Source organism: Magnolia sinica, chromosome 2, assembly GCF_029962835.1.
Source record: "Magnolia sinica isolate HGM2019 chromosome 2, MsV1, whole genome shotgun sequence".
Taxonomy (NCBI): domain Eukaryota; kingdom Viridiplantae; phylum Streptophyta; class Magnoliopsida; order Magnoliales; family Magnoliaceae; genus Magnolia; species Magnolia sinica.
The window spans coordinates 11506810-11533252 of record NC_080574.1 but is presented as its reverse complement, the minus strand read 5'-3'; the positions used below and the strand labels follow the sequence as shown (position 1 = coordinate 11533252).

Sequence of the window (26443 nt, the reverse complement as noted above, 5' to 3'; positions counted from 1 at the left end):
CCATATAAAATGGTTCTCTTCTCAGTTGGGAAAAAAAAAACAGAGAATTGGATGCATGATATGAATTTGAAGGCTGCAAGAAAATAGTGAATAACATGGTCAAAAGGAATGCCTTCATAAATTCCACTCATTTCCAAAAGCCCAAGTAAAAGAGGAGGCTGATGTCTGATGGGTAGCCAATTGTAAGTCTTTTCTCAATCTACAATACAAAAGCCACCTACAAACTGCTGGGAGAAAGGCTAGGATGAAGACTACGATGACAGTGATCAGTGACAAGATCAGGGTAGGCATAACATATCATCACCATCTAACCTTAATTGGATCATTTTGATTGTCACTTGCCTTGCGTTGTTGCATGTCTCACACAATCCGTTTTACCTTTCAAAATGTGAATATGGAAAACAAAAGGTCACATCTGAGGAAAAGAAAATGACATAGAGCGGGTCGCCGACACTTTCATGGTAAAGATGGAGAATAGAAGGCCCGATTGGAGGCGGAAATGATTCAGACCATCACAACCTTAAATCAGTCGTATCTCACAAACCGGGATGAGAGAGATTCCATCAGATCGACGGTCAAAAGTCCCATTTATTTTCGTTTTTACTATAAATAATAAATTTTAGTTGGAGTATAAGTTTTGATCCTTCCAGTTGTAGAAGGTGGTTGGCCCAAATTGGACACTTCCTATTTTTGGCCCAAAACCATGAAGTCTAGGAATAGAGGTCATCTATAAGTAGTAAGCTTATTATTTATAGCAAGTCATGTTTTTAGTGTGTTTGAATTGGTGTCTAAGTCTAAAACTCTGGCCTAGGTTTGAGCTCATTATTTAAAGGGTTGTAATTTCCTTCTTTCTTTCTTCTTTTTTTTTTTTTTTAATCAATCAAATTATTTCAAATTTATTAGGAATTATTCCTGATTTTATCCCTCGTGGATTTGAGGGAAGATGGTGATCGACCGCATCACATTCCTCCCTGTGCCAGAAAAATGTGGGGTAACGAAACCATAACAGCCTGATTGTTTTAGCACGTGATTTCCATGGGAAAGAAAATGTGTGGGAATATATATATATATATATATATATATATATATATATATATATATATATATATATATATATATATATATATATATATATATATATATATATATATATCAGAACTGCCTGTTTGTTTTAGCATGGGATTTTCATGGTAATATTGGTCAAACAACTAGAGCTGTCTCTTGTAAACATGGAAGTCTAGATTTAATATATTTTTTGGAAATTGCTTTATCGTTTATTGAGGAAAACTGTGGAAATGGAAATCGGCTTCTACCCGTTCTTGTTTTTGCAGATAGGCGAAAACATCATCAAATCCATGAAAATCGATTTCATTTCATAAGCTTTCCAGGTCTCCACCAATCCAAATAGCAGAAACAAGGTTTCTTAAGAATTTGCACCCATGTGCTAAGAGCCTCATATCCTAATCTTTACTTTTCATAACAAGGAACACTTCATTAACTTTGTTTCGAATCACATCAATGGCATAATTTATCTTTATTTTCATTACATCTCAGTAAGTTTCTCAAATCATTTATATAGAAGACAACAACCCATGCTACAGAAAAGACTAGTGAATGGATATAAGAGGATCTTATGAAGCCAGAATTCAGAAATACTAATTTCATGGGGCCAACCGATCAATGTGCCATACTTGCTTTCCATCAACCTCTCTCAAAGAGTATTGCAGCCTGTCAATAAAAATTAATACCCATTGAAAACAAAGGCAGTATAAAGGTCCAAATGAATTTTGGGCCATCAAGAAAGGACTTTGTGAGAAAAAAGGGAGCAACCCACCGATCATGTAGGCGAGACTGTTGTCCTTCCCAAAATTCAAAGACACTTGGTTTAAGCCTGTAACCTCCCCAGTGTTTGGGCCTAGGAATCAAGATTCTGCACATTTAGAAAATCATGATCAAATTCAAAGAGGATCTGAAGGCTGATTATTTTCAATCGAATCTAAATAAGAATCATATTTCAGTTATGATTTATGGAAAGCATTGCGTGGCCTACTGGCAATATTGGAATACAAAATACTTAGCAGAAAGCTTAAAATTTTGGTCTTTAAATGGGTTGCAGTGAAAGTTTGTGATTCAACATCAAACTCCATATTGTGATAGATGGTCACCACGGGGAGTGTAGGTGGCAGTTTCAAAACAAAGATCGGTAAGAGATTAAAATATCTTTGAGTTTGCTTCTGGGCTGTTATCGACAATAGTCAGGGTTATCATAGGTAAAAAGAAGAAGATAGTTCTAACAAATGACGCCTATGATTCAGTGACAATTGGTCTTCTGGGCCCCACTGTAGATAGACCATGCCCTGAATATACCCCAGATAGGACCTTCACAAACATTTGATTTGTAGCCATGAAGTAGAAGGGTGAAAAGGGAAACAAGTAGGCTGTGATCCCTATCAAGCTAAAAAAAGGCCTGAGTTCAATGGCTAGGATCTTTCAATCTGAGAATGTTCTGTGGCATGGTCCATTCGGTTGGATGCAAGAGATCAAGTGTGCTGTACAAAGCCTCGGATTGAGGATTCTATAATTCATCTGCAATTAATACAGATCTTCAACGAATAGATATAATTCAAGAAGCCAGCCAAAAATAAGACACCAATTGAACTGACCCATCAGGAAATTTAGCTTCCGACTCTCTGAATTCTCGGTGAAAAACTTCCCTTCCCGGTATTATAGTGCTCTAAAAACAAGAAGCTCTGCATAAGGTTGTTGTTAAAGAATACATATGAATAAAGCATTTAATTTTTAAGGAACATAAAGAAACCAAATGGGACCTGCTTGCTAACTATTGCCACAATCTGACTTTCTCGGGGACGGCTGTGGAAATATATCTCGGATTCCTCATTGGAGACTTTCTGCACTGTTCCTTCTACTCTTACCTACAAAGTATGGCGATTATCGAAATTAAAAAGATCATGTCTGGAAAGATTTTCATAGAGGTATGGGTTTGGAATCTTATCTAATTGTTAATCTTTTCATTAGATGAATAATCATAGATCTATAGAAATTCAACTCAACTAGGCCATTTAGTAGCAATCAGGTCTCGTGTGCTAACCTGTCTCCACATCTACACAAGGCCATGTCCACATGATATTAGTCAGGCATGGAAATATGTAGTACAAAACAGGACAGAGAGGTAAAAAGGGAAAAGGAAGGTTTTGTATAATGCCATGTTTTAAGACTTGTCCAAGTCAGGTGCGACTCATCCAAGTCAACTCGGACACAAAGGCATCCCATCTGGTTTGAGAGCACGAGTCAGTAGACCACAGTCCATCCATCAGTTTCTCAAGCTCATGTTACAGCATGAGCCCAAATATGAGGTAAATCCAAAACTCAAGTGGGCCACACCACCAAAAGAGGAAAAAAAAAAAAGGAAAGTGGGGATGAAAATTGCAACAATTGAAAACACAAATATCACACTGATCTAAAACTTCTATGGGCCCCAAGAAGGTTCTGATGGTGGGCGTTCAATCCACAGTTTTTTTGTGGCGTGGTCCACTTGAGTTTTGAATATGCCTGATTTTTTAGTTCAAGTCCTAACATGAGCTTGTGCAACAGATAGACAGAATAGGTATAATACAAACATCCTGGCCGGCTCATATAACCCACAGGGGCAACTCGGCGACTCGTCCAGGTAGACTCAACTAAGGACCGACAAGTCAGTCCGAATCATTGAGTCCTTTAACCATGGTATAATGATTAATGCACGAATGTGCATGAAGGGATATTGATGTGCACGATGCAGCATGTGAGCATTTCCATGTGGGTATCCATCTGCATATATTTGTCTATGGATGTGCTTGCAATCATCAATGCATTGATGTCTATCGACACATGAATGCATTCATCAATGATGGCATGAATGACTAATTATTTGAGTGCATTCATGAATGTGTAGAGCAGCCATTGTATGGATATGATTCAAGATAGTAACTATATAATACAAGGAGATAGTGTAGGGTTCACCTGGAGATTAAGACCGCCCCAGTAGAAAAGAAGCGAGGCACGAGGATTTTCAGAAATGTCACGGGCCTTTCGGCTTTCGTAGTTGGTGAACCTAGGATAGGAGAAGATGAAGTGATTTCAGTTTTAGTACTATCAATTTAACATTCACACGTCCATTTTATCACATTGAAATCTAAAGATCACACATGGAAAGAAAATAAATCTAGCTGATCAGGAGTCTTGCTAAGACTGCTGGCAAGTTCTGGCCTTCCTTCAGGTGCGCCGGACCGTATATTTGCCGTGGCTTAAAAATCACGCCAGTCCAGTCACCAGATGGTCAGCACATGAACCTCAAATTTGGACTCTTAACCAAATCCTTTTAACCATCTTTTCTCCCATACATGTGTGGACCACACATGATCAGACTGGTCTAATTTTCAGGCTAATGCACATCCATGGCAAGGCCCACCTGATGAAAAGCCTAGACTTCACGCACGTGTGTGCCATTGGCACTCCAAAGACTACACTCTTATGAGTAGCCTTCAGGTTTCTCGTGAACCAGAGATATTGTGAAACTAGCAATAGTTCAGAGCATGCTAACCAAATGAAACCATGCTTGTCAACTCCCTTTAGCAGAACCATTCGCGAAGAACTGGACATGAGAGAATTCCATGTATTATTAGAATAACATGTTCATATTAGATTAAACATGTGATGCAGGACATGAAATTCAGATATGATGTGCAAGATTTTCAGGCTTTAGATCACGTTAGTTCAGAAACAATTACACAAAATTCCATATCCCACACAAAAGTTCAAGCATTCAATCAAGGGGAATCTATGCAGGCCCAGGCCTACACAAGTTAGGGTTGGATCAATCAATATTATAAACCAAATAATAATCAAAGGAGGGTAAATTCATCCACACATGCACAGATTTCAATTCGGGGAACCCTAAGGTTGAAGAAATGGCATAAAATTAGGGATTTGAGTAATTTAGGATTAGGATTAGGGATTTGGGGTGAAAGAAGGGTGAAAGAGAGGAGAGAGACAAACCAGATAAGCGTCACACATGTGGACAACGGTGAAGGCCCAGACGCACGTGCGCTAGAAGTGTCTGCACGTGTGTGAGGCCCACGAATCGGAAAACGGCCAGCTTAGCCCTGGTCAGCCAGGGGTGGGCCACAAAACCTCCAAATTTCAGCCTGATCCGATGCACGGTCTGTGCATGATGCTCCGCCGAAGTTTCAGCCCTCCTGCATGACCAAATTCTGAAAATCTACTGTAGAGGAAAAAACGGCTGCAATAAAGGATGGATTTGAAACGTAGATGATTGAAGGAGAAGAGAAATATAGATAGTAGAAGGTGGGGGGAATCGGGATACATGTGGCCTCGCACCACGATAGTCAGCCCTTCGAGGAAGGGAGAAGGGAAGGTTTCACACCCAATTGAATCTCCACAACTCATAAATTTAGAGGAGCAGAAAAATACAGAAATTTTATCAATCTTCAATGAGAAAAAAGACTACAAGGGGTGCCTATTTAAAATAAAACTCTATATCCCAAAACTCGCGCCATGTGCGCAACTTATTACTTGAAGACGAAGTAATAAAAAATAACAATTAATCAAAGTAATCTAAACCGTCTATGATATTCCTAATAAAAATAATAAGCAAAACTCAAAGTACTAGATTAATTAGAATAGTGGGCCACGATTATGAGAACCTATGGTGGGATTCACATGACTATCGGACCTTAAGGCTCTTGTTGGTTGCAAATTAAAAATTAGTTTTATCTCATTTTAGTTAACAAAAGCTATCTATTAGAGATTTTTGGTAAGGATTAAAAATAAACTTGATAACCCATACTTTATATAAATTATTATCCCTAATACATAAATGAGAAAAGTTCCTACAAGGTCAACCTTACTGTAAGTTACGGTTAGTTCAAGCTATGTGGGCCCCACAGTTATGCGGCACCTGAATCATGAATCAAGTGACTCCCCTCCTAAACATGGGATGTCTGAAAAAGCCATATCCGAAACTAAGGTGAGCCACCAAATCATCTGGAGTAGTGCACAATGATGCCTAAAACATCTAAAATCACATTGGGGCCAACCTGAGTTTTGGAATGGCCTGAAAGTCGGAGCCCCCCCATCGAGGTGGGACACACACAATGAATGGGTTGGATGTCTAAACCACACCTTGGTGGACCCCACAAACAATCAGGAAAGTTTTAATTGGTTGACATCAAAGTATGGTCCACCTAAGTCATGGATCAGACAAGATTCTGAGCTGCAGCCTAATAGGGGGTGATGCATCTGATGGACAGGGTAGATGTCTGAGACACATCACAGTGGGGCCGACAGAGCTCAAGCTTACCATGACTAACAGTAAGGTTGACCTCAAAGGAACATTTCCCATACATAACCACTGTTAACTAAAATGAGATTAACTTAATTTTAGGTGGCACCCAAACAGGGCCGAGAGATAAGATTATCATGGACCAAAGAATTAAAGAACAAGCAAATGAGAGATATACGGGTTTCCATCCTTGTCCACAGTTGATAAGGCCACATCATTTGGTTGATGCAAGCCAGCAGCTGCTGCATCTTCACGCCATTTGCAGAACTGCAGGAGAACTAATTGTTTTAATCTTATACAAGGAAAAGCTTTCCATGTTATTGACAAATATCCAGCAAGTTTCAGTTGTGCTCAAAATTCTACAGAAATTCGGTCCATACATTTTCTCATCAAGCAACTGATTCACCTCCAGATGCATCTAGATTAAGAGTTTAACTAAACCCACACCAACCTCCACGCATGGCCATGCTCGCCAACTCTGCATGTGTTTCAAACGGCCAAGCTGTGCATCAGCTGGGCCTCACCAGGAACATTGACCTGGCCCAAGGAGATGTTTGTGGGCTGAGCAGCCGGCTTAGATTCATGACAATTGGGAGTTCAAATCACCAATAGCCCTTTACGATTTCAGTATTTTGAAAGTTGAAATACCTGCTCTATAGGGTCAGCTTTCGCCTGATTCTCGAGAAATGCTGGAGGAATGCAGTTCTCTCTTAAAGCTGAAACATCAACTGGCGGGGGCATTTCAATTCGCACGCATATGGAAGGGCGAGTAAAGGGTGGAAGATGAATCTTATACTTATCTACAATTGATAGTGGGAGAAATCTACCACCTAGAAAGTGGTGTGGACCACTAAATTTCTTTGCACACAGCTTCGGTGCCATTAATGAAACCTGAAATTAATCAGTTAAAATAATTCAATAGTTTCCTTACAAATGAAAATTTAAATTCCTCCACAGTAAACTAATTGTGATTAGCTCATTCAAATGTGAAGCAAGTTAAACATGAGTTCAACTCATTTTAGTTATTTTTGGTAGGGATAAGCAGTTAGTCTTGATAACTAACAATCATGATCTGTAATAGATAATTAATTAGGATTAACTAAAATGAGATGAACTCGTATTTAAGTAGCACCCAAACAGGCCTAAAAAGAATTCATGAGACACGAACCAGCATGTCAGGTTTAATCCCTTCACTGTCGACATCTCCTTCTTCAACAAGCCAGCCGGAGGGGATATCTATTGATACAATTACAGGTGATCTTTGGCATGTCTGACCATGGCTGTTTAAAGAAACTAGCCTCTGGATGAGATCATCAAAAGGTGGCCTTGGCTTACCTGCATATTTTAACAAATACCATGATTACCATTTAAAAAATCGTAATCATTTAAATCTGGACTGTGATTTCTAAAGACATTTTTACATGGTTAGGATATCTGGTCATTGTGAAATTTTTGGTTTATAGTCTACTTATTGAGTCTTGTGATGACATAACAGTTCATTATCTCATATGCATAACCATGTGAAGTATAGGCAACTTACGTCCCGTATACCTTTCACATGCATGTACTAGTTTTGCAAAAAGACAATTGTATGCAACAATTAGCAAGGTATGACATGAGTGCTTATTTTCACTAGGGAAAGACAACAAAGGAATAAGGCCTGTTTGGTTGCAAGCAAAGTTGTGATCCAAACAGACCATCTAGGTCATTCTGTATATAATAGACTAGCTAATCTAGGTCATTCTGTATATAATAGACTAGCTAATCTAGGTCATTCTGTCTATGATAGGCTAGCTAGATCAGGCTTTCCGGGACTAGATATTTCGGGTACTGTTTGTCAAACACGCTAGAATAAGAAGTAAAGATAATAATATGCCATATGTGGCACATGTGGAGAGCTTAAGATGAATGCTAGCAAATGCAGCACATGTAGGACATCGAAGATCGATGGTGGCACATGTGGAGCGCTTGAACAGTGGATGGTTGTACAGATGGCAATATGGCACGTGTAATGCATGTTTATGGAACATTGTATTCTCTCTTATAATGTATAAAGGATAAGTTTTTTTTTTCATCTTTATTCCACTTTTTTCAAGAGACATGCTATCGTTGCTAGCGGTCTATTTTTTTAGAGTGAATTGTCTTTATTGTCATGATTCCTATGCATAAAGGGTTAAACTATAAAGAAACCATGGGTGAGCTGCTTGCCCCAAACAGCACTTTTGGTTGCATCCATATGAACCCAACAAGGAGATGCAAATAGTCAGCTTGCTAAGAAAGGTACGAGTGCTTGTTCTTACCATGGAAAGAGAATTCAAGTATTGCATCTACAAAGATGTCAAAATCATTTGATAATTCTTGAGGCAGGTCTTCGACTGATAGAAGTGGGATTGATAATGATTCCAGCTACAAAAATTACAGCACATATTAAACATTTTCGTGTTGGGTAAACCAACTTGAAGGTTGACGACAGAGCTGGGCAATATAGCTTTACCTGAGTAACAAAACCAGTATAAGGAGTCATGGGCATACGCTTTGGATAACAAACAAATGGTCTATATCCAAAGTGGTGTAGATGACGAGCGGCAACCAAACCGACACCGCCATTGTTTCCTGGACCGCAGATAACAAGAACCCGGCAATATTCACTTCCATAGACCTGTCAAAATAATTAATACTCGATAATTAGGTTGAAAAGGTACTGATCAATTTTCAAGAATCTGATGAGAACTCAAACAACTCGATTAACAGAACACGTTTCAACGCCTAAACATAGTTTTCTATGGTGTGGCCCACCTAATGAGTGGAATGTGCTGATTTTTGCACATGGTGGGGAATTGAGGATAACCTATTGGAAGGGTTGGATGTTGAATGAACATGATAGGTTGGGAGTTATTCTCCGGGTGGACCGTAAATCACTAGATTCCCTTTTCTTTCCATGATTTTACCCAAACGTTTCCCTGTTTTGGAAGAGAAGCATCAAAGCTACTTGCCAAGGTTTCAATACACAACTGTTCACAGCTAAATTCATACATGGTTCCACTTCCACCTGGATGAAATTAACTAGCAGGATCTCATTCCCTACAATTCCTACTTCCTTGAGTCTTCTTTTACATGGTCAAAATAATATCATTTCAGTCACGAAAAGATGCATGCAGTTGTGTTTCGTGCATGTGAGATGAAACGAGATATTTACCTAATATTTCCTAATTTTTGTTGAGCTTTAAGGCCCATTTAGATGCAACTTACTCAAAAGGGATTTCTTACAAAAGCAAGCGTATATGCGATTTCCCAAAAACCAAGATGTTTGTGAGAAATCCACCCATCCATCCATTTTGAGAGATCATTTTAGATAATGCAATCAAAAATGAGTTGAATCCAAATCTCGAGTAGGGTTGTACACAAACCGACTTAGCTCAGTTAGGTCGCTCGACTCGACTCGAAAAAGCTCGATTCGACTCGGTTCGAAGCCAAGTTCAAGCCGATTTTTTGAGCTCGAAAAAATTTCGAACCAAGTTCAAGCTTGCCCAAGCTCGACTCAACTTGGATCGAACCCCAACTTGAATCGAACTACTTCGATGACTCGGTTACTTTGATATTGACGTTGCTCACCAAGTGTTTGATGAAATGACGCAAGGAAGTGTCAACTAGTGGCAAGGAAGGTATGTATATGAAACAAATACCATTTTTCCTTGATTTTGATATTGCCTATAAGGTGTTTGATGAAATACTTGTAAACAGCTACTACTGTTTTACATACAGTAAGAAATTGAAAGTGCACTGCATGTGTTTGTGAAAATGCCGTAGAGGCTTGATTTTGGCTCGAACTCGGCTCAAACTGGCCCGAACTGTTGACCGAACTAAACCGAGCCAAGCTGGCTAGTCAAACTCGAGGTCCGAGCCGAGCCGAGTTCGAGCTGGGGTCAACTAGTGGCCGAGACGAGTCGAGATGAGGCCAACTCGACTCGGTGTACACCAAGGTGTCCCGTATCGGTATCGGTTGGCGTAACGGTGACCTCCAAAACCGATACGGATACGGGGGCGTAACGGTGATACGGGGGCGTAACGGCGCAAAATTTTTTTTTTTGCCAAAAAAATATGAAAAAATATGGATTAAATCTGGAATATTCTAAGCATTCCAAATATGCATTCATTTATAAATTGGAACATGTTTATGGTGGTGTAACGGTCCACTCTTTAGTGAGAAGTTGTATCGGACTGTCTGATGAATTTATGAACCAGATAACCTGAATTTGACTACAAAATTCATATATTTAATTTTCTAACTATCTACTATCAATGATAGATATATTAGAATGAATGTAATATGAAAATATCTTACATTTAGGTGTTTGCAATTATTTTTTAGGGCCAAAATTCATGCGTAAATAGAAAAAAAATATATAAAATGGCACCCCAAATATGTAAAATGCACATTAACATGTTCTACTATGATTAACACATCATATGGCATCATTAAAACAACAAAAGAATCATTGAAAAATGATTTTTCGAATTTTCAAAAAAAGGGCCGAAATAAATGCGTAAATAGAAAAAAATATTAAAAAAATATAAAATGGCACCCCAAATCTGTAAAATGCATATTAACATGTTCTACTATGATTAACACATCATATGGCATCATTAAAACAGCAAAAGAATCATTAAAAAATGATTTTTTGAATTTTCAAAAAAAAGGGCCAAAATAAATGCGTAAATAGAAAAAAATATAAAAAATATATAAAATGGAACCCCAAATCTGTAAAATGCACATTAACATGTTCTACTATGATTAACACATCATATGGCATCATTAAAACAGCAAAAGAATCATTTAAAAATGGTTTTTCGAATTTTCAAAAAAAGGGCCAAAATAAATGCGTAAATAGAAAAAAATATTAAAAAAATATAAAATGGCACCCCAAATCTGTAAAATGCACATTAACATGTTCTACTATGATTAACACATCAAATGGCATGATTAAAACAGCAAAACAACCATTAAAAACTGATTTTTTGAATTTTAAAAAAAGGGGCCAAAATTCATGCGTAAATAGAAAAAAATATTAAAAAATTATTAAATGGCATCCCAAATCTGTAAAATGCACATTAACATGTTCTACTATGATTAACACATCATATGACATGATTAAAACAATAAAATATATTTAAAAAAGTATAGATACCTATTTTTGACGAATTTCTAAAAAATGACCCACCGAGCTTTGATTCAAAAAATCTATAATATAATGTGTTTTTCTATCAAATACCTAGCTAAGGTTGGTCGAAATTAGTAGTAAAAGGAGTTAGAAACAGTTTGGAAGCAAGAGGTTTCAAAAAAACAAAAAAAACAGAGCTACAAAAAAAGTTACCGTTTCGGGCCCGTTACGGCCGTTACACCCCGTAACGGGCCCGTATCGGCCGATACGGGTACAAAATCGGGTATCGGCCGATACGACCCCGAAACGCGTAACGGTTCCCACCGTTACCGTTACGTATCGGCCATTACGGCCAATACGTAACCGTTTTGGCATACCTTGGTGTACACCCCTAATCTCAAGTGGGACACAGAAGAGGAAACAGTGGGAATTCAGTGAGCACCGTTGAAACATTCTTATGATAAGAAAAGATTTATATCAGACTATCTTTTTTGTTCTTTAACTTCATCTCAGTGGAAATGACCTTATAAACGGTTTGGATGGCATATAAACATCAAGGTGGAGCCCAGTAAGGTTTCAACGGTAGGAATTTCTTTACCCAATTTTCCCCCTCGTGTGACCCACTTGAGTTTTGGATCCACCTCATTTTTTGTCGCATTTCCTAAAATGAGCTCGAAAAACAGATGGACGCGATGGATTTTTGATGCAGGACATGAAAATTTAAATATGCTATGCAAGAGTTCAGGCTTTAGATCATACTAGTTCAGAAACAACTACACAAAATTCCACATCCTACAAAATAAGTCAACCATTCAACAAAGGGGAATCTATGTGGGTCCAGGCCTACACATGCTAGGGCTAGATCAATTAAAGTTATAGACCAAACAATGCTCAAAGGGGAGTAAATTCATCCACACATGCACAGAAATATTTCCCCAATCCAAAGGATTCACAGGTTTCAATTCGGGGAACCCTAGAGTTGAAGGAAATGGTATAAAATTGGGGATTTAAGACAATCTAGGGTTAGGGTTAGGGAAATCAGGTAAGATAGGAGTGAAAGAGAGGAGAGAGTGAACCTGAAGCCAACCCGCGCGTGTGGACAGCAAGCCAGGCCTTACGCACGTGCGCTGATGGATGGCCGCACGTGCGTGGGGCCCACGAACCCAAAAAGTGACACCTTGGGTCTGGTCGGCCAGGGGTGGGCCACACTCCCACCAAATTTCAGCCTGATCCGACGTCCGGTACGTGCGTGGTGCTCCGCCGAAGTTTCAACCCTTCTGCAGGGCCAGATTCTGAAAATCTGCTATAAAGGAGGATTGGCTGCAAAGTGGTGATGGATTTGAAGGTTGAATGGCTGTAGGAAAAGTTGGATATGGATGGTAGAAGGTGGGGGCAAATTGGGATCGGTGTGGCTTCGCACCACGGTAGTTAGCCTTTCGAAAAAGGAAGGGTTTTGTACCTAATTGGATTTTCGCAACTCGGAGTGAAGCAGGAAAACCCAAAAATTTTATTCTATCATCAAGGGGTGCCTATTTATAATAAAATCTTATACCCCAAAACTCTCACAATGTGCGTAACCTATTACTTAGAGATGAAGTAATCACAATTAACAACTAATCAAAATAATCTAAACCGCCAATGATATTCCTAATAACAATAACAAGCAAAACCTAAAGTACTAGATTATTTAGAATAGTAGGCCACGATTATGAGAACCCATAATGGGATTCACATGCCGATCGGGTCCACTCCAACGAAGCAAAACACAGTCCTCTAACTAGGAAATCCTCCTTGACGTCGTCATCGATCCAGATCGATGGTGGGACCCTCCTCCTCCTTGCGTATATGCGTAGGGCGGACGTGCGTGTGCGCGTGATGTCCCCATCAATTTTTCACAAACATCACGGTGGGCCCCACCCATCATCCTTGCACAAGAACTTCGTGCAAAAGCCTTTCGCAGGAAATCCGCGTCTAGACAAATCACATCTCGAAGATCAGATTGATTGAACAATCCTATCCTCTGATTCGTGGACATTTTTTTGTGGAAATACCACCATTGGCTTTTTTTCATTTCTAACCGTCCAATAAATATCCACCAATCCGATAGTCAGATAATCAAATAAAATTAATTTTTGTTTCATAATACATTTACACTATGTACCATAATTTGGCCAGTTTAAGTTAACTACTTACGTGCCTGCAATTGCTAAGCGTCTGTGTATCATCTATCACGATCTCCCAGAATTTACAAGTTTCTTTTATAGAATAAGCTTTTTCTGCAACGTCTCTGGACCACGCTACCGTTCGTTTTTCAATCCAACCCAGTCAAAAGGGTAAATAAGGCTGATCCAACCATCACATGGGCCAATCTGCGGATTTCGAATTTTTTCTATAGTGGGGTCCACATAATAATTCGAATGGGCTGATTTTTAGGAAATCCAATCATCGTGATGATTTTACTTGGTGACTGGGGTTCGATGGCATACAGACAATAAGGTGGGCCCAAATATGGTGTGCTGTTGAATAACTTTTAAATGTAGGTGAATATATTTTCGGCACAAGTGAATAACTTATTGACGAATTGTAATGAATTTTAGACGCAAGTGAATAAGAGTGGTAGAATGTAAGCTTATTGGACGAAGTTTATAAAGAATCTAGCCTTGTCAAAGCTCGAACTGCGACTGAGTCTAAAATTTCAAGAACGTGAATGAAGAAGTAGAGAAAGGAAAATGGAACCTCAGCTATGGATGCAGCGACGCTCAATCCACCCAATTCCTGCAATTTACTCAATCCAAATGAAATCAGAGCGATATAAATGAGCCAAAAAAAAGAGTAGTAGTTTGGAATGGGAAAATGTGAATATGCAATAATCGCAATCAGACGGACCATCAACTGATCTGCGGAGAACCCAAGTGGGCCAACGAGGAGGTCTTCGATCTCAGCCGCATCTCTCTGAGACAGGTAAGTGATGCTATAGGGATTCTGCGAGTTTCCGAGGGATGATACGACTCTAACGTCCATGACTTTGAATTCTTAACGGACGTGGGGAAGTGGAGAGAAGCGACGGACGGGGAAGTCGCTGAATCGAAGAGTGAGAAGTAATGGTGGAAGTAAAATTGGAAATCTTATAAAAGTAACATTTGGGAAGGAATGAAAATTTCCCGGTCTTGCCTTGGGGAAGAAGAAAGAAGGAACTCTAATTGCGGGCGAGCACCTGGCAGGAGTACAAGATCCAGACCGTCCATCCCTGACGGCGCCACGATATGGTGAGAACCGGTAGGCGCTGACCGCTGACTCTCAGCATACCTATAGTTTGCTAAAGAGTGCTACTTCGTTCACGTGGGCCTCACGTTTTTGGGTGGTCCGTAGATGACTTTCAGCATACATACAGTTTGCTACGGCGTGCAACTTTGTACATGTGGTGATGGGAACTATGCCAGATTAGAAAATTCGATCTAAGGGTCCAGCGCATGCTGTATCTTTCAAAACTCGTGACTTTGTCACGGGTTATTTGTTTCGTATAACATGTCATTGGAGAATTATTTATGAGCTCAGCGTGCTGGCCAGTGAACAGTGTTACAAAATAAAATTATCTTAGAAGTTAAATTTTACTATTTTTTTATTAAGTTATGATTTTATTATTAAAAAAACTTTATTCATACTATTATCAACAGTATCAATTATATCTCGTCTTCTAAATATTTTTCTTTCCCTATATAAATTGGGCTAGTCTTAAAAATAAGATAGTGATCTCTTTTCTTTATCCACGCACTAGTTACATTATCAATCAACATGTGCATTCCACCATGATGATTGTACAAAGGACCAATCGATCCAATTAGTCACACCATAAAATGTGAAGTACAACGAAAACGTCCAAAATCACTTGCTAAAAATGTCCAAAGTGTGGCTCAACTCATCATTAATGCTACAACACCATCACGAACAGTTGAGAAAATTAATGGTTTTTTATACACTTGCTGGGTATAATCAATCAAGTTCTTCATAAAACCATCTTATAATATCCTAAATGATCTTATGTGCAAATCATGTTAGACTTCTAAATCAATCTAATGAGAAGAATAGTTTAGATCTATTTGGACAAAATTTGGCAGCTCCAAATGGACAAAGTAGATGTAGCCACATCGCATGTATGATATCTTCATAATATATGCTAAACATACGGAGAGCAACTCTTGATGAATAAATCTTCGAAGAGGCGTGTCATGCATGTGATTTGGAGATAAGAGACTGTAACCCTTAGGGTTACATCAACATTGAAGAGTGTGTGGAATGTTATCGGCGCGATAAGAATGCATTCAACAAAAGGGCATGCACGATTAAGTGAAGGTAATCGCTACTTTACAATTAACAACATACGCAATTGCCACATAAGCATTGGTTATTATTACAATTTCTTCAAGGAGTCTATAAATTGTAAAAGGAAGCACAAGGACAAAGATTCACGATCAATTAATCAAACCTAATACAAATAACAATCAATCCAATGCAACATTGATTATCCAATCCTCCAAGAAACTTATCTTGGTCCTTAGGAATAGTTCAGTTCATTCATGTGATCACATTGTGTCGACTTAGTGATAGTCAGTAGCTGTAATTTCCTTCTATCTGCGCTTGCGTGCTGAATTTGAAGGAAGACCTTAGTTTTAAGAATCTTTTGCTTACACTCATACATTTAGTTGGCAGTAAGTTGTAATCTCAACATTACTTAGTCTTTGCTCATCAGTGTGCTGCTCGACGAAGAACCCTACTGCTTTCAGCCAAGTTGGTGATCCCACCTTACTGGTAAGTGTAGCTTTTCCACTTCCATCTTCGACTTATTTTCACTTAGCTGTATAATTGTATCTTCAAAAGTTCTTGATTCCTAATGCAAAAAGAACTCATTGGAGGAATATTCTCAACCTACGCAAACTACTTGATAGTGCACTCTATAGTTGGCTGAATAAACGGCCGGTTGCATGCCTAATTAAGCACCACTTTATCTCAACACCAAGGATCGGTGGTTTCGATTTGAATCGAACCAAATCAATTCTAACGCGTGTAAATCTTACACGTGTACCACGTGGCTAAATTCCAAACAAACAAGATTTTACTTCAAACGATCACTTAATGATATAAAATGATACGGCTGTCAATGACAATCATCCAAGATAAAAGGTCTTTCCCTAATCTATCTCAAGTGAAAAAGTAACATAGGGAAGGACGTGTTGAGGTCGAGCATCGTCTTCCTCAAGGGATAGTTACTCCAAATCCACGGAGCATCTCTGGACTCCTCACAGAGATGCCTCAAATCCACAAGAAGAGGTAGAAAATAATTTTTTAAAAATTTGAAAAAAAATTGATTGACAGTAAAAATGAATTTACAACCCTTTAAATAGTGATACCAAACATTGGACGAAGTTTCAATATCAAACTATTTATAGTAAGTGCCTTATTCGGCTTAGCCACGTTATTCTCCTAATTTTTCTAAGCACTTTTCATGCAGACACAACTCCTAAAAATCAAAGGATGAAGAGTTATAATCAAACTAAAACTTACTATAAATAGTGAAAATGGAAATAAAATGAATTTTTGACAGTCATCTCATGGAATATTGCAAATTCGGCATGGGCAACCTGGCATTGGTTGGCTAAAGTAGCTTCTCCAACCCTAAAATCATATATGGTGCATCAGATAACTCATTCCAGTTTGCAAAATACACCTATTGTAAGGTTCTCATGGTCCAAATGGCCTCCGCCTTCGATCTGATCCGTCTTGGACATGAAAGTGTCCATGACCCGCTCCACATCAAAAAGGCCAGAGAGCCTGCGCCTATAGCTCTCGTAAGGGCCAAGGCAGCGGACAACGTGCACACAAGTGAACCCCATGCGATCACATGCGATGGAAGAAAATACGAGTATGAAGAGATCCCTCTACACTCTTCTCTCCAAGGGACATCAACGGAGGAAACATTCAGGTCTGTCTTATTGCTCTACTCTCATCTCTCAGATTAGATCAGATATACGAGGAGTTGGGGTTTCAAGTACACGCACAAAAGTAATGTGAATACAAAATATCTTAAGCCCTTTCACCTTCTTATTTGATTTCCCATCAACCCCTTCGAGATAATTGAAGACTTAGTAGACTACCATTACTGGATACCAGATAATAAGAGATTTTAGAACAGAATCAGGTTTTTCAGTTCAGTCGCGAATTGGTTAGCCCATACAAGTCTGAATCAGCTTCAACAGAAGTAATTGGACTCAGGTTAGGTTAGGCTCAACAGCCAGATATTCAGCCGACTCATGTCAATAAGTCAGGCCGGGATTGGATTTATCGACAGGGCCTTATGCAGCCCGAGGTCCCACCCAATCAGTTGCTTCACGCCGAGAACAACAAAAACCCAACGCAAGAGAGAGCTCGACCGGGCTGTGGTGGTCCAGTCCGGCCCATCAACCACTTGCCCCCTTTTTTTTTTTGTTTCCTCCTTTCTTTTGGTAGTAAGTTTCCTGATTATAACAAGAGACAGGTTGCCATGTCTATGGAAACTCCAACACTGGTCCATATGCATGAATGTATGAAATTAAATAAATAATAATTAAAAAAAAACCGTGACAAAACACATCGGCCATGTGTACTATTACAAGGAACTGTGGAGATTACATAACTGCATCTGACATCTAACTTCAAATTATCTTCATCCGCATAAATAGCATTCACCTCCCAGTTGGCTAGTTTCTCAGTGCCATAAAAGAAGTTGAAAAATAAAATGAGGGAGGACAAATCCAATAAAACTGATTTTTTTTTTTTAATGGTATGAGAACTTGGCCATTCTACTATAAGTGTATTTCCTTTTCTTCGGTAGCAATTACAGGTCCATCGCAGGCTACAACTATTTGAATCCTCTTTACGAAATCGAGCATTGTCTCCAAACCCTTCTCATCTACACCAAAAAAGGAGAAAAAAAAAAAAGATTCTTTATTTACACGCCAACTCACGGATCCATCTTTAGGTGCCCCTTAAAATAATTTCTTCTCATTTTAGTTAATGGCTGAAGTGTGACCAATAACCATATACCCAGACATTACGGTAAAAAAATAAAAAATTATATAGATAGTTACCGAGCCTTGGTACGGTGTGGCCCTTTGGGTGATGAATGACAACAGGCTCCACGAATGATTCCAACAGCGTGGTCCCATGTGGCTTTAAGAAATCCGTCTCACCTGTAACACGTTTCGAAAAAGAAAAAGGTTCTAATCAGTTCTGGGCCCATTCACGCCAGGAAAGATTGAAGGTGATTTGTAATAGCATACGTCCCTCTCAATCACTCGTTTTGTGTGGCCAAGAACAAGGCCATGATATGTGCAACTGTTAACGGTCGATTTCATCATTATTGAGGGTTCCCTATAAACGTCACGTGATTTTCAGGCAAAACATCATGCAACGTGTTTCCCATCTCCACCGTATATGCTTCTCTAAGTACAATGATCCACACCATCCATCAGCCATCGCTGCATGAATGTGACTGGGGATGGATGGTTTGTCAACAAATCGTCCTACGCATCGAATCAATGGTTCCAACGTCATTGTTATAACAACATTAGTTGAGGGCATTTGCATCAGGAGAAAACTGGTATGCAGGCAACTAGGAATTGCTTACATGGCATGCAAGTAAACCAAATTAAACTATCCAAATTACGAGCCCCAGTTTAGATGTATCATGAATAAGATATTATATATGCTTATTTGATTATCTCACAATTGGATGGCAGGGCGGCTATGGGATGGTTGTGAAAAATATTCAATGACCGTATGTTAATAAACAAGTATTCACAGATCAGAGGTTATGATTTTGCTTAACCAATATAATATTGGGACTGTGACTTTGCCACACTGCCTTACATAATTTAGATATATGCTTCATGTATAATTTCTAAATGCATGTCTATCAATCATCATACTCTGCTAGATTATAAAATGTCCCCTTTGCAGCAGGCCCATATAATAAATGGTGCGGATCATCCAAGAAACTACCCCATATATTTGTCCTTTTTGGCAGGTACACGCAACACATACCATGGAAGTGGATTGCCTGCAGCATCCACCACAGGGATATCCCTGTGGCACGACGTGGCCCAAGCTCTGTGGGGCCCTCATGATATATGTGTTTTGTCCACCATGTCCATCCGTGTTGCCAGCTCGCTTTAGGGAATGCGCCCAGAAATAATGTAGATCCAAAGCTCAAGCGTTTGAAAACTTCTTTAGGTGTTAACAAAAGTTTTGAATCAAGCTGATATTTTTGTTTTCCCATATTTATATAGGTCTGTGTGACTCTATGAACAAGTTTGATGGCAAATAAAATATCACGGTGGACCCTAGAAACTTTCCAACGGTGGGTGTTCAATCCCCACTGTTTTCTGTGGTGTGGTCTACTTGAACTTGTATACGTGGATCATTTTCGGATTCATGTCCTAAAATAAGCTGGGAAAACAGATGTACAGCGTGTATAAAACTCATACATTGAGGTACGTCCTGCGACAGGGATATCCCCGTAGCGGGTACTACAGGGAATCCGCTTCCACCTATCACAGCTCATGCCCTTGCGACCATTTGGATAGCGATTCCAAAAAGCAAAGGTGCACATTACGCATTGTGGAAACGTGGCCGAACAGCCAATAAAATGGACCACTTGGCTAAAATGCGCTAGCTAGAAACATAAAACTAGGAAAATACCTAGGAAGTGAACGGACTGGCACTGTATCAGGGATGAGTAGGCCTTCTCAGCGAGAGTTGGGGAAGCGAACTTTGCCCCTCCAATAATTATCACAAACTTTATTTTTGGAACCTTCGTAAGTGCCAAACCCTAAAATGAAACAAAAAAAGCAAGTAAGATTGAATTTAATTGCAAAAAACATCACAAAATTTCGTGATATTCCATAGTTAGTCAGTCTAATTTGGTACAAAATAAGATAACACGAAATTTCATGATATTTGGTGCAATCAAACACACCCCGAAACAACCCAAAAAAATACAATCTAAATTTGGGCTGTAAAAAGCTAAAAATTACGAACCCAACCTTGGCTTGCAGGCCCGGCAAAGCAGCCGACAGAATCGCACCCTGCGTTTCCACAACCATCCACCCACCATTAAAAAAATACATGAAAGTATGCAAAAATTATAATAAAGGCAGTTAATTGATACTCTGACGGTGTATGCTGCTTGATATACAGGCACTTGAATAGGGCATAGGTGGCATACATTTACTCAAAGTAAGCGGCCTCAATTGTGAAGCCTACTATATATACTAAAGTCAAAGCCCAAAAATCAGATTGGTTGGACAATCATAACCTCTGTTTTATAGACCCTTGTTTCCCGAAACAAGACCGTTGGTTATTTTTCATCTCCAATCGCCAGATAAGTAGTCACCAACCACATGGCTCGGTAGACGATCATTGGTCAAAACCGGGACATAGCTGGACGCAGTTTCGGTACTGCCCCCGTCCATGCCAAGCAGGGACAGGCAAAAACGTGTCAGAATTTAATTGGCCAGCTTAGGCTACCCTTAGTCATCAAAGAAATTGTCAAAACGCTACCCTTAGTCATCAAAGAAATCGTCAAAACCACCCACACAAAAGCATACGATAAAATTGGGTGGAATTATCGATTTCATAGATGAGCTTATCGATCTCTACAGTATAGATAGCGGGTACACAAACAAATCCAAACCGTCCAAATTGTGAAGCTGAAGATGACGTCCTGTCAACATAAACCATACACTTTCACGTAATTCATTGAACAGTTTGAAATTGTCCAATTTTGCAACGAGTTTCCACACATAGCGATCTCATTGAAACCCACCATTTGGACGGTCGATAACGTGGCAACATGTATGGTGGAGATCTACTTAAATATCAATCATGATATTCATCCTAACTATGCCATAAGTCTCGTCATAATACCAAACATGAAGAAGAAGAACAACAACAATACCTGAGAGAAACCCAAAAGACCATCAAAAGGGCCCTCCTTTACCATGAAATCTTCTATGTATGCAAGACACTCATCAAAGTTCTTATACTCTGTAAATACCTGTGCGTTTAACACAAACAAAAATCATAAAATCACCACAAGCGTATAAAGAAAACCCCCAAAAATAACAATCAAGAAAAAGAAATTTGTTAAGAAAATTCTAGTATATGACGAAGATTGAAGAGGGAACGCGTAGGGGAAAAATTGGAAATTTACAGGGTTGAACTGGAACCACTCGTAATAGGGAGGGGGGAAAATCCCTTCCACGTCAGATTTCCCTTCTGCCGGGAAAGGTGCATCGAGGTAGACGAGATCGAGCTTTTCGAGCACGGATTCCGGCCATTTACAGACCTGCTTCCTGAGAATCTCCGCGCTTGTACGAAAGCCGTGTAGACAGAGGAACCTGGGCTTCCTTTCCTCGTTGTTTAGCCCCATTGATGTCCGTTGGTGAAATCGAATAATCTTTCTCTCTCGAGTAATCTCCCTCTCTCGTCTTTGGGGCCAAAAACCGTGGAATGGGGTTTTTATAGGGAAAACAGGACGCGGATTCCCCGCGCAAGCCTTTCGCAGGAAGTTCCTGCGCTGGGATGCACGGTGGGGTCCACTGTGAAGTTCATGAGAAATCCACCCCGTCCATCCATTTTTCGAGCTCATTTTACGACATGTGACGAAAAATTAAGAGTATCTAAGACTCAAGTGTGCTATACGAGAGGAAAAAGTGGGGATTCAGTTACAACCGTTGGAACATTTGTATGGCCACAAAAGTTTTGTCTTAGTGTAAGTTTTTGGTGTTTTCCCTTCATCCCAGTGAAAATGACGTTATAAACAGATTGGATGGAATATAAACATCAAGGTGGAGGCTAGGAAGGTTTCAACGATAGGAATTCCTTTCCACACTGCTTCATCTCGTATGGCCCATTTTAGTTTTGTATCCTATTCATTTTTTGCATAATACTATAAAATGAGATAGAAAAATGGATGGACCGGTTGGATTTTTCACAAACATCACTATAGACCCCACCTTAAATCGCAGGACAGGAACTTCCTGCAAAGGCTTTAGCATTGACTACTCCCCTGCTACCAGCCAATGGCTAGTGATCGTGCTCTATGGGTCCCACCTTGATGTATGTGTTTCATCCATACCGTCCATATATTTTTATGGATCATTTTATGGTATTAGACCAAAAATTAAGTATATATAAATATCAAGTTAACCATATTACAGGGAAACAATGTTGAATGAACATCGACCATTAACAACTTTTTTGGGGCCATAAAAGTTTTGTATCAAGCTTATCTTTGTTTTTTCCCTTCATCTGGGTCTTTATGACCTAATAAACATGTTGGATATCAAATAAGCAGTACAGTGGGCCTTAGAAGTACTTTAATGGTGGTTATCCAATCACTATTGTTTTCCTGTGGTGTGGTCCAATGAGATTCATACCCCTATAATTTTTGGGATCAACCATTAAAATTATCTTTAAAAATGGATGAACGGAATGGATGAAACAAATACATCATTTTGGGGCCCACATAGCACCGACCATAGCCACGGGCTATGGCAGGAGGAGTAGCCAATCCGTCTCCGCATGAAACACGCGTACGGGAAAACACTTGGGTAGCTCGTGACAGGTACCTACCGGGATTAGTTTCATTAACATGGATGAAAAAGATTACATTTTATAAAATCCAAACCGTCCATCAATAATACCATATCTCTTTGAACCCAGATCCCAAAATTTACAATAATTCTGCACTCAGGTGGGCCATCCCAAAAAATATATACTCGAAACCGTTAAATTCAAACGGTAAGGCCCACATGAGTTTTATAATACTATGTTTTTAGGAAAATTATTTAATTAGGATGAGATACATCATATGAATCGATTGGATGGAATATTAAAATCACGGTGGGACCTGAAAAAAAAACTACTGGTGGGAGTTTCATCCCAAATGTTTACTGTAGTGTTTTCCTCATGGGTTATATATCATCATTATGTTTATATTCAATGGTTAAAATAAGAGCGAATATCTGATGGACAGTATCGATCTTATGAAAGATATACCCACACGGATGTCGGTTTGCTAAAGTAACCCTTGTAGGTACCTCGTGCGAGCTGCTCAGCGCGGATCTTTTTACAGAAGAAGCAAAATGGAGACCAAAGAATCCAACCGATGGTTTGTCCAACTGTCCTCATGCATCAGGACGTGAATAATGTCCTGATGCATCTCTTGGCACAAACGGTCCTGGTCCAATGATCCAGACCGTTAACATATCGTATTTTTTGGTGGATGGGTGACTTATTAAAAATATCATCATCGTAACTATCTCACTCTTCGATCTGTAGCCTGAAAAATAAACGGCTAATAAACATGCATGACAGCAACCATCGAAAATAACGCTGGATCAGATGGATTTATCATATAATTCTGAACGATAATCCAAAATTAACGGTGGGTCCTATGGACCAACGGTTTGATCAACGAGACCCGATTAGATGCAACGGCCAACAGGCAACAACCCTCTTGCCCCGATACATCCGGATGGGATGTGGTTTCTGTTCTCCCTTAGGCAGAAGGCACATTTTCCTCACGTGAGGGTGATTACCTGCCTCTCCGGATGCACCGCGTTTTCATGCCTTGAGATTGTATACCACACATTTTGGAATATGTATCGCAATCCGAACCAGACATCTTGTGCGCTCAGCCATTGATTGGCTCCTGAATTTTTTCATTATATGATTCGACGATTTTAACAATTGATAAATGTTTCATTCATCACTAATCGGAACCACCGTTTTATGTGTTTTTATCTATGCCGTCCATCCATTTAGCGTGATCATTCTAAGTAATGAGTCGAAAATTGAAGTATATCCAAAGTTCAAGTGGACGACTCCACACGAAACAGTGGGGATTGAATGCCTACCGAAAACTTCCTAGAGGCCACGTAAGTTTTGGATCAAGTTTATATTTGTTTTTACGTTCATCCAGCTCTTTGTGTCCTTGTGAACAGGTTGGATGGAAAAAAATCATGGTGGCCCTTGGAAGGTTACAGAGGTGGGTGTTATTGTCCACACTGCTTTGATGGTGTGATCCACTTGAGCTTTGGATTTGTTTCATTTTTTGGACTCATGCCCTAAAATGATATCCCCAAATGGATGGACGGTTGGGATATAACAAATAGATCATGGTGGGACCCACAGAACTTGGTGATGTCAACACATTAGGCACACCACGCAATCCGCTTCCTTTCAGATCATGGGCCATCCATGGAGAGGCCCATCTGGTTGAGGGTCCAAATCCTGTAGCCGTACCTTCCACGGTCCAAATCCAAGAATCTATGCCGCCCTAGGTGAGAACCAGGCCTCACTCAAGAGGGTGCGGCCCTTGCCGTGGGGCCCACCTTGATGTATTTATTATGTATCTTCTCTGTTCATCCGTTTTTCCGAATCATTTCAGGACATTATACTAAAAAATAATAAGATCAAATTATCAGGTGGACCATGCTATAAGAAATAGTGGTTCTTTACCATTAATGGGCCACAAAGGTTTTGGATCAAGTTGACATTTGGTTTTTTCATTAATTCGGGCTGATGTAAACTTATAAAAAGATTGGATGGTAAATAAATAATAGTGAAACATTAATGTTAGCCCTAAGAAGTTTTTAATGGTAGGAAGGTCAATCATCACTGTTTCTTAGGGCATGGTCCACCTATAATTTTATATGCTTCATTTTTGGGATAATGTTCTAAAATGATCTTTAAAAACGGATGGACGGTGTGGATACATGATACATATATCAAGGTGGGTCCACGGTAACCCCAGTGTAGGGGCCGCACCGTCTTGCATGAGGCCCGGGTCTCACCTAATCCGCTCCCTGCCGCCGGACGCGGATTAGCTACTTACAGGTTAAGTAGTGAGACTCGCTACTGAAGTGACGTCACCAAGTTCGGTGGGTCCCACCATGATGTATGTTTTGTATTCACACCGTCGATCCAACCTGCCAGTAGCTAATCCGCGTCCCCGTTCTGGTCTCCATTTTCACTTTGGTTTTCGCTGACCGAGGCGTCGGGTCGGTGACGTCTGACACGCGGCCACACGTGACTTGAATTATATGATCCTCGAGCGAGGGTAGGCAGCCTTCCTCGGGTTTTCTATTTGCACGGGTCTGACTCATCCACCATCCCATGGCCTGCTTGTGGACAATCTGTACCATTCAAACCATGGGGCCCATTGTGGATGAAGCGTAGCCCAAAAAAGAAGCTAGAGATCAAAACATACGTGATCATACTCGTATGTCCTGATCATCTTTTAATCAATTCTCATCTGTCCTCTTCCGAGGAAAGTCCCAGTTAATTTGACTCCACCAAATGGCAAGACTTGCTATTGATATCCACGTCCGCCATGAGATCATTATACTTGTCTGTTGTGGTTTGCCAATCCTGCAGGGTTCATTGGCTACCTTATCCATGTGTGGTGATGATCGGAGCCGTCTATCAGGTAGGACCCACTGTTCTTCTTCCTTGGCCGAAGAATTTTGCGAGCCTGTTCTTTAAAGTGTGCCTGTGTATGAATTAAATAGTCAACTAACACCACTTTGTTCTATCCGTACATATACGCCTACTGCGACCTGATGACAGTTTCAGTTAGAGGATCCAAATATGAGATATATACCTACTCTACCAAACAACTTTCAAACATATTGTGATATGAATGGTAAGACATGGCTCAATTAAATCCATCACACCAAGTTATAAGGTAATCCAGCATATTGCATAAAAGTTTCTGTAGTTAGATGTTAGATATGGCTTACCATAATGTTTGTGAGAAATTTGTCACATCTATTCATTTTGCTAGCTCATATCAGTTCACAGGGACAAGAAAAATAAGGTT

At 39.7% G+C, this 26443-nt stretch overlaps 2 protein-coding genes across 10 annotated transcripts; both read right to left on the bottom strand.

Annotated features, from left to right (window-relative positions):
* Nucleotides 1-1519: 1519 nt before the first annotated feature.
* Nucleotides 1520-14665, bottom strand: LOC131234875 (pyridoxine/pyridoxamine 5'-phosphate oxidase 1, chloroplastic-like). Of its 9 annotated transcripts, none has more exons than XM_058231865.1 (14): nucleotides 14407-14663; nucleotides 14257-14295; nucleotides 8856-9020; nucleotides 8662-8767; nucleotides 7530-7696; nucleotides 7010-7252; nucleotides 6540-6628; nucleotides 4601-4651; nucleotides 4021-4111; nucleotides 3110-3121; nucleotides 2829-2933; nucleotides 2664-2734; nucleotides 1835-1930; nucleotides 1520-1728 (listed from the first exon to the last, which is right to left on the bottom strand). In XM_058231865.1, the coding sequence occupies exons 1-14, from the start codon at nucleotides 14539-14541 to the stop codon at nucleotides 1662-1664; spliced, it is 1437 nt and encodes a 478-aa protein (XP_058087848.1). In that variant the 5' UTR covers nucleotides 14542-14663; the 3' UTR covers nucleotides 1520-1661. The 9 variants fall into 9 exon arrangements, 6 of the variants coding, with proteins under 6 accessions (XP_058087848.1, XP_058087875.1, XP_058087853.1 ...); XR_009165834.1 differs by having other exon boundaries at nucleotides 1685-1728; nucleotides 2664-2750; nucleotides 14407-14664; XM_058231892.1 differs by lacking the exon at nucleotides 7010-7252 and having other exon boundaries at nucleotides 14407-14664.
* A 3467-nt stretch (nucleotides 14666-18132) lies between these two features.
* Nucleotides 18133-22126, bottom strand: LOC131234865 (uncharacterized). The gene is made up of 6 exons (XM_058231854.1): nucleotides 21767-22126; nucleotides 21512-21610; nucleotides 20598-20639; nucleotides 20254-20383; nucleotides 18642-18743; nucleotides 18133-18463 (listed from the first exon to the last, which is right to left on the bottom strand). Exons 1-6 carry the CDS (start codon nucleotides 21983-21985, stop codon nucleotides 18357-18359), a joined length of 699 nt encoding a protein of 232 aa, XP_058087837.1. The 5' UTR covers nucleotides 21986-22126; the 3' UTR covers nucleotides 18133-18356.
* Nucleotides 22127-26443: the final 4317 nt, after the last annotated feature.

Bases quoted from the DNA above. Each gene is read 5' to 3' on its own strand.
- LOC131234865 (XM_058231854.1), bottom strand. From the start codon at position 21,985: ATGGGGCTAAACAACGAGGAAAGGAAGCCCAGGTTCCTCTGTCTACAC. The intron at 20,384-20,597 runs GTTGGGTTCGTA...GTTTCATTTTAG, and splicing joins TGCCGGGCCTGCAAGCCAAG to GGTTTGGCACTTACGAAGGT. The intron at 18,744-20,253 runs GTATTTTCCTAG...AACGTGTTACAG, and splicing joins CCAGTCCGTTCACTTCCTAG to GTGAGACGGATTTCTTAAAG.
- LOC131234875 (XM_058231865.1), bottom strand. From the start codon at position 14,541: ATGGACGTTAGAGTCGTATCATCCCTCGGAAACTCGCAGAATCCCTAT. The intron at 9,021-14,256 runs GTTCCATTTTCC...TTATTTTGACAG, and splicing joins TCGCTGCATCCATAGCTGAG to GTCTATGGAAGTGAATATTG. The intron at 7,253-7,529 runs GTTCGTGTCTCA...GATTAATTTCAG, and splicing joins GGATTAAACCTGACATGCTG to GTTTCATTAATGGCACCGAA.